At 49.3% G+C, this 14,860-nt stretch overlaps 1 protein-coding gene across 1 annotated transcript in view; it reads left to right on the top strand.

The window, feature by feature from the left end:
* The window catches only part of samd12 (sterile alpha motif domain containing 12), a 53,932-nt gene extending 41,606 nt beyond the window's left edge, over positions 1-12,326 (top strand). The window contains exon 5 of the mRNA XM_029166634.3: positions 8,550-12,326. Coding sequence (XP_029022467.1) covers positions 8,550-8,581 — 32 coding nt within the window. The 3' untranslated portion in view covers positions 8,582-12,326. The remainder of the gene's footprint in view (positions 1-8,549) is intronic.
* Positions 12,327-14,860: the final 2,534 nt, after the last annotated feature.

The following is a 14,860-nucleotide window of genomic DNA, read 5'->3' as shown; positions in this document are numbered from 1 at the left end:
TATCGGCAGATGTTTGTTCTCTTTCTCCTAAATCCAAATCAAGATGTTCCCGGGAGCCACATCTTTCACATTAAACACTGTAAACACGGCGTTGGGAAACTAGAGAGCAGATGTTTTTGTATCGCTCCCCTCTTTGCTGGAGACACTCCATCCGTCGCAGTGATTGTACTGTTGGTATCATTATCCGTATTGTACTTTTCCTCCCACTCGGATGAAAGCAACAAGTTCACTCCTGTTCTCTGGGGGATGTTCAAATGCATTGTGGGAAATCTGCGATGGAGCCAGAGCAGCAGTTAATAAGGCGGCGTGAGAGGATGTGGGTCTGTCAAAACGCACAGGACAAAAAAAACAAAACGAGCTAAAACTGCTGCTTTTTTTTGTATAAAACATAATAAATGATAATGACTCACAGAGTAACTTATTTTTGAAATCAGCAGCTGCTATAACCTGCACCCAAATGCGATAAAACAATACAAGTTCGGCTTCGCAATCAATCTGCAGGAAGGCGATGCGTCTCCTACCTCCCACGCACGAATGTGCCCGGACACGTGCACGTCCCACAAACACGCAGTCGCACTCATAAACACTTTAACAAGTACTAGTCGCGCGCACCGGCGGAACTAATTGCTTGTAGAATTGATTTCTTATTTAATTACCAGACAAGCAAATTAGTTTAAACTTGAAATCCCCGAGCCACTCAAGGGGAATTATAGTGTTTCCAAAGTTTTCAGTCGAGAGGAAAATGAAATTTCCTTTTCATGGTGATTGGTTATGTGGCTGAGGGAGGCTTTATTGCACTTCTACCCAGATTTATCTAGTGAGTGTACACAGCCTCTCCCCAAAGCAAACGCAGAGCTTCATCCCTTTTTTTTAACGCGTCTCCTTCACTGGTCAGACTCGGCCGACGGGACATATTTCCAGCGCTGCATCGACAGCCACACGCTGGAAGCGGTTTCTTTAAGTTGTCACCGTGTGGAAGAGGATAATGATGCCATCAGTGGCAACGGTGCCTTCAGGGCCCGGGCCGAGACATGAGTCGGATGAAATGGAAATGGAAGCAAACACAAAGAAATGGGCCCCCGATTGTTTGAGCAGTTTCCTTATGATAATTCCACAGAACAGTTTACGTGCTTGTTGCTGTAAAGGTTCCATTTGTTCATGTTAATAATATATTATAGCAAAGTGTTTGTTTGCCTTCAAATAACCCACATAGTGGAAATGTTGGTGAGTTAAGGTGCTGTATGTTGAAACTACCCGTTTCTTTACTCACCCGTCCAACGCCACAGATCTTCCTCCTCCTCTTCCTCATCTCACCGCTTTCACTTCTCCAACTTCTTACTTTTACCTCAAACTTCTCCGCAGGCTCAAATAATAATCACGTCCCGCAGCGCGTACAGCTGCTGTGACTGGCCTTCCTGACAGGGTGTGCTGCACCGGGACGAATAGCGTGGCCTAATATTACAGCCTGCCAGGCGTTGCACTTCCCCAAACGCTGAAATAATGTGCGTGAGGTTCTGCACCTACAGCGGATTCGACATGAAATTAGAGCAGGTGCAGAAAATGAACTGCGTAGAGTAAGATGCAGCTGTTTGCATGGTCCGCTAACGCTTTACCTTCATTAGCTGCTTGAACATCTGCACATTGTAGCTTTAATTAGAGCAACATGGTTTATAAAGGTGTAAAAACATGTATTGTCATAGTCGACATGTACATTTTACCATCTATCTTTCGAAGTTATGACTAAACACGATCCCAAAGTGACAGATTGTGGACTTTATTCCAACATATTGAATTATTTTTCTTTCCTTTTTTCTCTGCCTCTTACTTTGTGGTGAATCAGAGTTTGAACTGTAAACACGTGACCGCAGCACGTCCCAGTGGGGGGCCATCGTTCCTCCTCTGCTCCTACCATCACACCGCCGCCGTCCTCCCTGTTGTCGAGTCATCACATTTCGGTGGAAAATAAGATTCGCCGTGCCACAAAGACTGATGATCCCCTTTAACCCCAGCTACTGAAGCACTTATCCGCTTCCAAAATAGCAGCCGGCCCGTTTTGTCTCTCCTCTTTGAAGGCCTCTCATATCGTACATTCGAGTGCTGTTGACTTTGAACATGCCCTGTTTGAGTCTCGATACGCCGCCGTATCAGCTGAGCGACTTGAGAGGCATCGTCTCCTTCAAGTACACTCAACAGGCAGATCCCAAGGGCAAATTGGGCCGCGCCGGACTCGCTCTCCTCGCTTGAGTGGTGTATCATTGGTTTAGCAGCTTGTCCCGGAATCAAGGAGGGTTGTGATAATGCTAATTTCACTCGTCTAGTGGCTTCGGTTCCGCTGCCGGGAGAAGCTGAACACTGACACGGTGGAGCGTTTAACAGAGACCCGGGTTCGAATCCAGGGTTCACTTCATCTGGATCAAAACCTCCACTATTACTGAGTCTCAGGAAAGAGATGCTGCTCAGCTGCATCCAGGATCTGTGCAGGTGACGGTGGCCACCGTTTAACGTGGGTGTGAGTTACTGAGGGAACGGGGGGAGGACGTCGCATCCACACTTCCAGAGGAGCGAGTGAGAGGGAGGCGCGTTCTTTAAAGTGCAATGCGCGTGCTCCAGCTAAATAAATTATCGCCGGGGCTATTTTTAAGCCGAAGTGTAAATGCAGTAATCCTCGGAGCAGGAGCTGCAAAGAGCCGGCGCACAGAAGCCACATCAGGGAATACGGCTCTGCCTTTATCTCCCCCTCTCACCCGCCCAGCTCGCTCTCCCCCGCTCCCACGCACCCTCCGCCCCAGCCGCACCTCCGTCTTCCTCCGCTTCATCCGCTTCTCTCCATTCCCCCCCCATTCTCTTCCCCGCTGCCTTTCATATGGTAAAAGCCTCCTTTCTGCGTTGGAGTATTTTGCTTATCACTGAGCCCTCTATGGGGACTCCACTGAGGTCTATTGTAATAAACAATAACAGGCCTTTGAACAAGGCTGGGAGGGGAAACCAGTAAGTGGCACACAGGGAAGCAGCAGTCAGAGCATATCAGGCCGCAGTAGGTCACTCTGCAACCTGCAATCAAGCCTCTCACGGCCGAAGGTGTGAATTGGAAATTGCTCCATTCTGGGGGAAAGTTCCAGTCTGGGACGGAGAAGTGGTTTCTTGGCAGGACTGTGGTGGAGGAGGCCGGGCTGCTGTTTAATAGCAGCTAATGGGCTGTCGTTAATCACCGGTGCACGCTGAGGTTTTACAAGGTTAATGATGGTGTGGGCAGGCGCTCAACTATGTCCCCCTCCTCAGGTGTTTATCAGCGACGGCGTCCACGCAGCTTTTCATTCATCGCGTTTGGTAGAAAAAAAGAGAAGTGTTTGTAAAATATTCATGACGTCAGTGTGCCTCCAAAATTAGCAGGTGGATTGTGTCATGATTAAAAGCAAACACGGGTCACGGCTTCGTGCCAGACGTGCCAGAGTTTTTCGCCGTGTACGGAACCGATGTGAAAATGCAACCTGGGGATGAAGTTTGTGACCCACACGCCCTCAGGCAGCGATGCATGAAACCGCAGCGGCTCAGGAGGATGAACATTATCACCGAGCACAGTCTGTCACCGCGGCCTCGAACGCAACCTGAAAGCTTCTCGGCGGGAGGAGGCGGTACCTGAACTCACCGCCACCAATTATCACTCAAACCTCGGCTGCGAGGCCGTTAATGGGCTCTCAGGCTATGATTTACCTAATGAAATAACCGGCCGCAAATGCTGCTGGCACATTCCACTAAATTAAGCAGACGGCAAATCAAGTTAACCCCTCGCAACGATGCAGGAGTTCAGCAGCGCTCTAATGCACTAAAACGGCCAAAAACGTTCAAGAGGCGCGAGTGAAAGCGGGAATCTGTCGTGCAACATGTTAAAATAGAAGCTTTGACATTTGGGGAAATGTGCTCGTTGACATTCTTCATCACCAGCGCTCGCATGCGCGCGAGGTGCGTCATGTTACCGAGGCTTATTATGTAGTTATATGGGTTGGGCTCCCTGCTGTGAGGCTAATGTAGCATTCTGGGGCTCTGCATTCACGTGTGCCAGCTGTTGATGAGCAATGTATGTAATAATATGTCCAAAGGGAACCAGCGTCTCAGGTACGTGCAGCGTTTCTGCCTCCCTGTTTCATTTTCTGACGTCAAATTTGCTGCTTCGCATCTGCACAAACGCTTTTAAAGCTGGAACAAAGTGCATCACTCAGAATCCTTTTGAATGATGATTTTAATTCCAGGGATTTTTTCTTTTTTTTTAAACAAATAAGCACCCCAGATGTTTACAAGCCTCGGGCTCTCTCCATCGACGCCGGTCCGAGGGTCCTGCTCCCCTGTGCAACACACGGCTGTGATTTCGTGCTCATGCGGTGGTTGTAGCCGCGTGCAGACATGTGCTGCAGTGAGCGAGGCGCTTGTTTTCACTGTTCCACTTTTTGCTCGTTTCCGCCGGCTTCTTTGAGCCCCGAAGGCCGTGACAGTTCTATGTCGACGGAGAGATCCTGCGTGATAGAGCGGCGCGGCAGCGAAACGCTGCTAAGCTCAGCTTGACGGTCCCCTGCTGAGCCTGTGTGTGTGTGTGTGTGTGTGTGTGTGTGTGTGTGTGTGTGTGTGTGTGTGTGTGTGCGCGTGTGTGTGTGTGTGTGTGTGTGTGTGTGTGTGTGTGTGTGTGTGTTGGCAGGTAGCGCTGGAAGAGGCACAGCGGCAAAAAAAATCCAACTTGACACGAGCTGGAATACCAAAATACGCGCACGCCGAGGAGCCGCCGCTCGCTCTGCATAAAATAGACTTATTTACTTAACCTCGCTGGGTTGCGCTGATGAGGAGCTGCGCTTTAAAGAGATGGATGGAGAGAGGGAGAGGGGAAAAGTTTCTGTCAGTTGTTTATGTTGTTGGAATCAGGGCACGGAGCGAGGCAGGCACGCTTGCTCAGAGTCGCTGCGTTAGATGACCTATTTTGAACACACGCTGGGAGACAAGGCGTCTTAAACCTTATCTAAGCGCCGCAGAGGCTCAAAGCTCTACATATATAAATATATTGGCTTCCACGCGCACGTACGTGCCACCTAACTGGTGAGGACTTCCACTCAGCGCTGGATGTGACTCCGTGACCTCTGAGCTTCACCACTACATCTCCGCCTGGAAGCCGCTGATCCAGACGCACAGTGGACTTAGCATAAATCAATAAAGGAATCAATAACAAGCTTTCTCCTGTAAGTGCACAGAGTTTATCGTGTGGCCCCTTTTTTTTTATTATGGTCTGTCGCTGAGGCCCATCACGGTCCGGACCACTACGGCGCTGGTGAGACTCGCTGAAAATGAATTATTGAACCGATGTGCGATGTGTCGCCGCGTTAACCTTCAGCAGCGAAGCTGATGTTAAGGTTTGATATCGCGTCTTCCAATAAGTCGGTGCCAACATAAAAGCCTGAAGTTATATTTATCCCATTTTAATCATCATCGACTAGACTTTAATACGGGGTAGACTGTGTTTAATGACATGTAAGGTGAGAACCAGCGTTGCTCTTTCACTTCTTTGCTGTGAAATGCTGGACTTGAGTAAATATCGTAGAATGCAGCGACTCATCTTAATAAATGTTGGTTCTGTAGTCACTGAATGAGTTTTTAGTGGTAAAAGCAGACTTTGTCTTCGCTCGAGTCGTCCCTGAGGTCGTGACCTGTGACCAGCAGCTTCAGCCCAGTTACGTTTGTCTGATCTCATCCTTAAAACAAACACCACACAGTGAGACAGGTAATTCTGTAGTATTGTTCCCACTGAAGCCATTACCTTCTAGATTTTACCAAAAATTACTCAAAAAGCTAAAAGTGGGGCATCCGCCGGCCCATTTGTCTGTTTGTTGGGTTATTTTCAGCCGTGGATGCAAACGTACCAGTGGGCCAGTGAGTAAAATATGAGCTGCAGCAGAATTATCACGGCTGATGCGGCTCGGTTGAATGCGTCTGTTCGGGTCTGTCATTGACTGGAAGCAAAGGGGAGACGCTCGACGCCAACCTGTAGCCCAGATACTTCAAAGCTCCCAGCCTGAATCTGTCCCCGCGCGACACATGGTGCTCGGAGAGGCGGCAGATGCAGCTGCACGTGGAGGTGCGCAGATTAAACAATCCAGACGGGTCCGGTTACAAATGCACGGGCGAGCGAGCGAGCGCGAGAGAGAGAGAGATTTTGATGATCCAGACATTTGACTACCTGTGTCTGAAAAGCTCCTCGTCTGCGTCTACTGACCGATCTCATTCATCACTCGTAGCGACGGCACAGGAGACTGAGCTCAGTGTGTGTGTGTGTGTGTGTGTGTGTGGGGGGGGTCCAAACCCGTGTATGAATTACACAGCGGTACAATAACCTAATAATAGATGCGCCGGCTCTTTGTTTGGGACCTAAGTGTGATGAGTGGGCTTTGGAATTGGTTGAGTAACAAGTGGAGTAAAACCAGCCACTTGTGTCACACAGACGCTCACATGCTGCTCTGTTTAATTTAGCTCTGGCACATTACAGTAATTACATTAAGGACAAGACTTTCCAGAGTCATTTTCCATTTCCTGTCCTTGAAGTGTTCACCTAAAGATGATCCCACTCCCTTTTTACTGCTGGTGAGGCTGTAAAAGCAGCCACTGTTGCATTGTTTAGGTGGTTTATAGCAACAATAATCTGCGATTATTATCCCCACTGACTACAGCCATAACAGTAAACCTCCTCCTCATAAGAAGATGCAAATATGTGCGTTTGTGGGGATTAATGAGAGCGAGGAGGAGCATAGTGATGCAGGTCTGCGTGTCATTGAAATGCACCTCTGGGTTTGGCCTCTATTCAGCACCTCACAGCCGTGTGTGTGCGCGTGCACGTGTGCACGTGTGAGCTGAGAGTGCGCTCAGCACTCTCTCAAGGCAGAGGACGGGGGGTTGAAGAACCTCTGAACATGCTGACAGCCTGTCATGGCCTCCTACGGCTGTAATGAATTTCAGCCTTTTGTGGTGTGTGTTCCCACGTTGCTGATAAGCCTTGGCACTAATACAGTTAACCAGGAGTGTGTGTGTGTGTGTGTGTGTGTGTGTGTGTGTGTGTGTGTGTGTGTGTGTGTGTGTGTGTGTGTGTGTGTGTGTGTGTGTGTGTGTGTGTGTGTCTGTGTCTGTGTGTGTGTGTGTGTCTGTGTGTGTGTGTGTGGGCTGACATGGTGTTTACATGCTTTTAAGCAGGAATAGCCTGATGTGTCGCAGGGTTTGTCTGTGATGATTATGGATATTTTGTGGCTGGGTCGTGTGTCTGTTAGTGTGTACTGTAGCGTTAGCCAGTACTGCATGTACTTAAAGAATGAAGTACTGCACTTGAGCTTTGCCTCTCATCTGTCTGTGTACTTTTACTCCATTGCATTTAAGTTCCAACCTGTAAAAACACCTTCTGTCCTCGAATGTGAAGCTTGAATCTGATAAGGAAAACCTGTTAGTCATAGACTCCCTTTACTTTTAAGGCAACTTAATGTTTCCAATCAAAATACATTGTACAAGTTCTTTCATGCATCTTGCAAGTAAAACCACTCATTGTGTGTAGAAACCACAGTTTGCGCTTTAATAAAACAACTGAACCAAACCCTGAGAACCTGACGCTTACTTGCTGTTGCATCATTAGCGAACTGACAACCAGCGCGTTGTGTTGCTCTCACTGCAGCTTCTTCTATGGGCGCATTTACTTAAACAAAGGGCACAAACACCTCATCCGCTGTCGCATTAAAGCCTCACGCGAATCCTCGGCTCCGTCGTTCTGCCCCGGATTTCAGCTCCCACAGTTGAAACAATCGCGTATAAAAGCTTCAATCTGTTGCCTTGCACTGAGCTTTGCAGCCACACACACACACACACACACACACACACACACACACACACACACACACACACACAAGCTGTTGTCAGACTCCGCGCTCGTATGGATCTTTGTGCCTTGTCATCACATGCCCCGACTGAGCTCTAAATGTCACTTGTCTCTCTCCGCTTCATCTGCCTGACTCATCCTCCTTGTCTTCACTCTGCATTTGAAATGTTCCTTTCTGTGTGTGTTTGTGACAGACATGTGCATGTGTGCGTGTGTGATGGACACGCCGCCGCTCTCCACCTCCCTTTGTACGGCGCCTGCAAGCACAATGACGCGCGCTGCATTGATTTTCTCGTGCCATTTTATAATTACGTCTCCTCTCCTTTTCTGCTCGTCTTCTTCCTCCCGCTCCCTTTTTTCCATCCCGTCTCTCTTATCTCCTCCCTCTCTCGCCTCTGTTTTTCTAATTCCATCCCCCTGATCCATTTTTATGCCTCACTGTGCCCGTGCTTGTTATCTCGGCCCTTTCTCTTTTTTTCCTGTTTGATCTCAACTTCTTAATTTCCTCTCTCATCTACGTCACTCCTCTTGGTTTCACCCCCCCCCCCCCCCCCCCCCCCCCCCCCCCCCCCTTCTTTGCTCCTACTTTGCTTTTCCAGATTTTCCTCTGTCAGAACGGGACCTCTAAACTCTTTCGTCCTCTGTTTCTGTTCCTCCGCAGCCTCTCTGGAGTGCACTCCGTCTTCGCCGTAGCCTGACGGAGCAGGACCACGCGGCCACAGAAGAACCGCCGCCCGCCGCCTCGCCACCATCCACCCCAGACTTCCCTCCACTCCATCCTGGGCCGAGCGCAGCTTTTTCCTTTTGGCTCCGTCCTCGACATCGCTGATGACTGATCTGGAAAAAATCCCAGACGCTCCCCGCGAGTTCTGACTCGCTGTTTGCTCACGGGCCAATGGTTTTCTCACAGCTTCCTGGAGCCTGACCGATCGTTTCCATCATGGCCGCCCCCGTGTCCACTTATTCCTGACCTTTCTGGACAGTCCTCCAATAGAGCTTTCAAGCTAAAACTGCACTGCGCTCAGACATCCCATCACTGTCTCCCCCTCGAGAACCCAACTGACGGCCCAGATCCCCCGGACCACCGTTGGTTCGGAACCTAACGGCTTCCTGGTAGCATTTAACACAGTTTCCATTGCCTTGTTGTTGGTTTAGGGGGAATTGTCCTCAAACAATACTGACAGTAACATGTGAGAGCCACATTATGAATCCACTCCTACGTCTTTTACCCAAACTCATTCTCTTGGTCTGTTCGTGGCATGTTCCTGCATAAAGACTCTCCACAGGGCTGTTACTATCTATTCCTCCTCGAGTAACACATTTACACGACCATAAGTGTGTTTTAGTGCTTTTTCTCTCTCTCTCATTCTGTGCATTGATCCTGTAAACGGTGTCTGATTACGCTCTGTGAAGTATCCGTATCTCTCCTCCAATTATATATATCATGGATCGCTCTGTTATGGAAAACAGTCAGCCTGAAAGGACGCCGCTGTGTAAACAGCCAACGGTTAGCGGGGCAGTAAACAGGGAACCGGGTGAAGTGGGCTCCTTAAAGCGATCTGAGCGAGATGAATCAAATCCTTGAGAGAGAAGGGATGAACTGCGAGGAAGATATTCCCCCCCGCTGTCCCTGAACACATCGCACTCGCAGGTACAGTAAACTGATGTGGCAGCCCACAAAACGGGGGCGACCGAAACAGAGGAGAGGGCGAGGGAGGAAGAAAGGACCGGAGCAGGTGAAAGCGAAGGAGCTCCACCAGCCAAAAGATGCTGGAGATCCTTCACGACTAATGAGGAGAGGAAAGGACGCAAAGACATCACAGATAGCAGACGACGGGCCTTTTTGTGTTGCTTCCACAGCTCTTTATTGCTTTGTCTGCTCCCCATCTCGCCACTTGAAACTATTTTTAGATGAGATGCATTGAAAGGAGTGTAGAAAGGAGGCGGAAGAGCTCATAATGGAAAAATCAAGCGTGTGACTTTGTCAGTTGGTTAAATGATATCGAGAGGCTAAAATCTCTGTCGTCAATGTGAATAACAGCCACTCACTGTCCGTGCGCTGGGTGTTTGTTCCTGCACTAAAGAGAACACGTGTCTGTTACAAAACAACATAGATGTTACTAGGACCAGTGTCATTCATTATGTCTGAGCGTGAATACATTATAAACCCTGTAGCCAGTTAAATGACCTCTAAATAATAGCCGCTGAAGTGGCGTCTGCCAAAAGCTCGTATCTGCACCAGTGTAGCATGAGCTGTTGTCACGGTAACAACATCTTTCTCTTCCTGGATGGGAGCTGTCAGTCAGAGAAGTATAAACTTGTTGCTGTGGTTGGAGGAGACGGGGGGTGGGGGTGGGGGGTCAACGCCGGCCCCTGAGAGCTATTGCATTTTAATGGGATTCTATTTGTACACGGGTCCCCTCTGTGTCCAGCCTCTCATTGTTTGGATAGCAGCCGTAGCCAAATGTGGCCAGGACCGGGAAGCAGATTGGATCGTATTGATCAGTTCTCCAGGACATACAGTCAGTCCTCCAGGATTACAAAAGCCTGAAGGTGTGTGTGTGTGTGTGTGTGTGTGTGTGTGTGTGTGTGTGTGTGTGTGTGTGTGTGTGTGTGTGTGTGTGTGTGTGTGTGTGTGTGTGTGTGTGTGTGTGTGTGTGCATGTGTGCGAGCTGACAGCCACATAGGAATGAAGTTGTTCAGGCTAAAACACAAGTGGCTATTTCACGGTCTGGTGAAGATGCCATGTCTGTGTCTGTCAAGGCCACAGGAGGAAGGGGAGGCTGAGGCTTCCGTTAAGTGCAGAATATCTCCCCTCTGGAAAATGTCAGTAACTAAACTGGAGGAAACGCTTTTGCATGTGGTGAAAGGTTGAGCTGAGTCTAATTTATGTGCCCGACGGACTGTATCAGAATTAAACAAACGCTAGCTAATTAGCTTAGCATCAAGACTCGAAGCGGGGAATCTCATTCCAGCTGTAATGAAATCTGTGAACACTGCGATACAGACTTAACCTTGGTTTGGCCAGCGCCTGATTTCCAAAAGCATCTGACCATTTCTAGGCAGAGATCATCGGAGGGAACGACACAAACCCTCAGACCAGATCTCCAGGCGGTCCTCGTCCTCCTCCACATTCGGCCCAGCCACTCGTTACTCGCGGGAGGTGTCACTGCTTGTGTTGGAGCACCCTTAAACGGACAGAGGGGGAACAGAGGTGCTGGAGGAGGGACTGGTGGTTTTCCTTTGGACCTGTAGACAGAAATAATCCCAAAATGAAATATGAAATGTGCCGTTTGACTAGTTAGATTACTGGATTTCTACTAACTGTACGATCTCGTGTCTGATAAATATGCTGTGAATGTGCTTTGAACCTAGGCTAAGTTGATTAGCTGTGGCATGTAAAGTTTACAGACCTCTTTGTCTTCTAAACTAAATGTATGTAAGAAGGTAGAATCGATTTCTCTAAACACCAGATTAAGCTCGAGGTTCCGACATCTGCTCAGTTCTGGTCAGTTTGACTGAGAACGGGACAAAACCAGGCGTCGCGCGTTGAAGTAAAACAAGGCTGACGTCTTGTGATCTTCCAATATATGAACCACTTACACTGAATTTCATCATGTTTTCGATGCTGACCCCGTAAAGAACGCGCTCCGTGTTCAAACTCAATTATAATCCTGCACTTCGACGCGGCTGTAAAGGGCCGGCGAACGCGGCGCTGTGTAAATGTTTTCCTCTGCCCCCGAAGCGTCTCTAGAATGAGAGTTTTCACACATTTGGGCGACAGCGCGAAGTCGGGGTTTAGGCAGGAATGTGCTTTTGTGCTTTTTACGAACTAGCAGACGTAGCTGTGATGTACGGGCTGCGCTGCAGACCTGGGTGTAGGCCGTAAAACAGTGGTTCTTTATCGTGACTCCTCCAAGCGTGTGTGTGTGCGTGTGTGTGTGTGTGTGTGTCCTCCACTCGCAGGGAGGGCATCGAGTTCCCTGCGGAGCCGTGAGGGAGTCTTTCCACTGCGCTCCTGGCTCAGGCATCCAGGTCTAACCAGCTCCAGATCTGGCGATCGTGCCAAGGTGTCCGAGAACAGGCCCGAACTGGCTCTGCCGTAGTCTCCCCGTACCTGTTAGGGCACCTGTAGACGCACACACACACACACACACACACACACACACACACACACACACACACACACACAGAGCCAGAGTGAAGCTCGCACAACGGGATTGCACAAGAACCTTCCCACGTGGAACACACACACGCACACACGCTGATGGAGGCCTATAGATAGATGAATGACAGCTCAAACACAATCTAAACAGACTCTGACTCGTCTTGACTCTGTGCGTGAGTGGAACCCTGTCGAGCCACATGTACGGTGCCTAACGGTGGATATTGATGAGTATATACAAAGATATAATAAAACCAACAGATTAATCGTCAAGTGTGGTGTGTTCTCTGTCTAACCTGGGTGGGATTATTCTAGTTGTTCCGTCCTCGCCTGCTTCTCGACTTCGTCAGAGTCAGTGAAGCACAGGTTCCTCTTATCTTAACGAGCTCAGACGGTAAACAGTAAATAATAACTGCATGTATCAATCATTAATTTTGAAGTCATTTCTTGTGCCTCTTTTCCATATTGATGTATCCCATCATGCCTTGCAATGACTCTAAGGCAAATATAGGAAAGTCAAGTGAAATAATGTAAATCAATCAGTATCAGCACTTTATTAATCATTAATAAGGCTTTGAACATTCACAACTATAACCATACAATCAAACTGAGCAGAGTCACAGATGCTGAAGGTAAATATTCACTGGTGAAATGTTTTCACGCGCTGCCAGTTTAAAAGTACCACAGCAGTGATTTATTACAGATCTGTAGACCTTTAATGGGTCCAATTTATTGATCCTTAATTAGAAAGCATACAGAAATACACTGTTCGTACAGTCTGTGGTACAAAATGTACAGTTTTTCAAACCCAGAGTAAAGTTTCAGTGTGAGAAGCAGCAGGAAAGAACAGGCTGAAATTGATGCCAAACGAATGCTTCACGTGCTGTAGGACCAGTGGTGAGGGTTGAGAACGGGGAGGATGAGGAGGGTGACAGCATGAGGGATGAAGAGAAGCGGAGCTATGACAGAAAATCGCTAGCACTCAGTCCCCTGCTGCCTCCAGGGACCTGCATCACCACCACAGCAGTCCGGGCCCCGGCGCCCGTCCTCGCGCGCGCCGCGTCGCCATCTTCCCCCTCGTCGCGCGTCGGTGTCGGGTTCAAGCTGAGCTCCGGCCGCACGGTGTGTGTGTGTGTGTGTGTGTGTGTGTGTGTGTGTGTGTGTGTGTGTGTGTGTGTGTGTGTGTGTGTGTGTGTGTGTGTGTGTGTGTGTTGGTGCATCCTTCATGTCGGGGCTTCTTTAGTGATAAAGCTTTAGCACTTTGCCCAAGAAAACTTTCCGCGTCTCTCTCTCTCTCTCTCTCTCTCTCTCTCTCTCTCTCCCTTCTTATCTCTCTCCTTCTCTTATCTTGTGTGATTTTTTTCACTGCGTGTTGTCTTCAGTTTTTGGTTTGTGTCAAACTTTTTTTTGCGTTATCCCCCTTTTCCCTTATTCTCCCTGTTGGATTTTCTCACCAAGCTGTTATTTTTTTTGTTTTTGATCCCTTTGCTTTTGTCCTTCTCTCGTCTTTCATGCCCCCCCCCCCCCCCCCCCCCCCCCCTCTCCCCCACTTTACCCTGTTCTCACTGATGCCGTCGATATGACTGATAGGACGGCATTTCATGCTGCTGGTCTTAGCGTGCGTGTGTGTGTGCGTGTGTGTGTGTGTGTGTGTGTGTGTGTGTGTGTGTGTGTGTGTGTGTCTCTCTCTCTCTCTCTGTTTGTGTATCGTGATATCGCCACACATTGAGCTCGCCCGTTGCGTTCCTGAAGGCATCACGCGCACGGCGGCGGGCGTCAGGTGAGTGTCTCCACCTGCGCAGGAGCTCCTCACCCTCTGCACTGATCATCCTGGTCATCGCTGCAGAGGCGACGACTGCAGGTACAAGGATTCAGACTGGCAACCGTCCAACGCTTACAAGGTCCTTTCAGGTCCAACTACAAACAAAATCCATTCGCCTGGTCGTCCGCAGTATTAGAAAATAGGACATAAAACCTTCCTGTAATGTAATAATTGGTCACAAACCTGCTCATTGTTTAGTGGCTCGTTAGCTCTGGCCTTGGAAACCAGGGGCCTGGGAAGTCCTGGGACGGGGGCTTGAATTAGAAGAAGATTATTATTAATTATAAATTATTATTATTTTTGTGGCTTTACATAATGCAACTTACATTTTTTATTCAGGTTTTCCTTCTTTTTCCTTCCTTTTCCTTCATTTAGCCATTGCATCATATTCATTATATGGAGAGTCGTTCTGTTCATGCTGCTTCTGTTCTGCACGGCCTCATTCAACTTAACCTAATTCCTTGCTGCTCGTCTTCACCTCCATCGTCTGGTGGAGCGCTCTCCTTTAACCTCTCACCCTCGCGGGTTTTATTTTCTTCCACCTCTCGGCCGATGTGGACAGAATGCGCTGCTCTCCTCCGCAGCCTGCAGGTGGATGTCATGCGGTCGGCCTCCCGTGGCGGCGCCGCTCCACATCAAGGGGACGCCGGGGTCGTTAGCGCCATGTTTATGTGTGAGGCAGAGTCAATCATGCCTGTGACGGAGGAGCGAGGAAGCGGGCGCCCGTCGTAAACCTCCCTCCCCCAGGCTGCGGCGTGCACGCCACAGCCGCAGGTAGTGAGGGAAGATAAATCTCCCCCCTCGACTCCCCCCGCTCTGCAGCGGAGGCGCAGGTCGGGGTCCCCGCGGTGCAGCCAGAACCGGGGGCCTCCAGGCAGCAGGCGCCACCGAGGGCGGAGGGCCGCTGTGTTCTCGCTCCTCATGAAACAGGCCGCCAATGACCCCGATGACATGGACCGGCACATTTCCCCCCACCAGACCTCAC

The sequence above is a fragment of the Betta splendens genome, chromosome 11 (assembly GCF_900634795.4).
Source record: "Betta splendens chromosome 11, fBetSpl5.4, whole genome shotgun sequence".
NCBI lineage: Eukaryota > Metazoa > Chordata > Actinopteri > Anabantiformes > Osphronemidae > Betta > Betta splendens.
The sequence above is the reverse complement of the archived record's forward strand: the minus strand, read 5'-3'. Positions and strand labels throughout refer to the sequence as shown.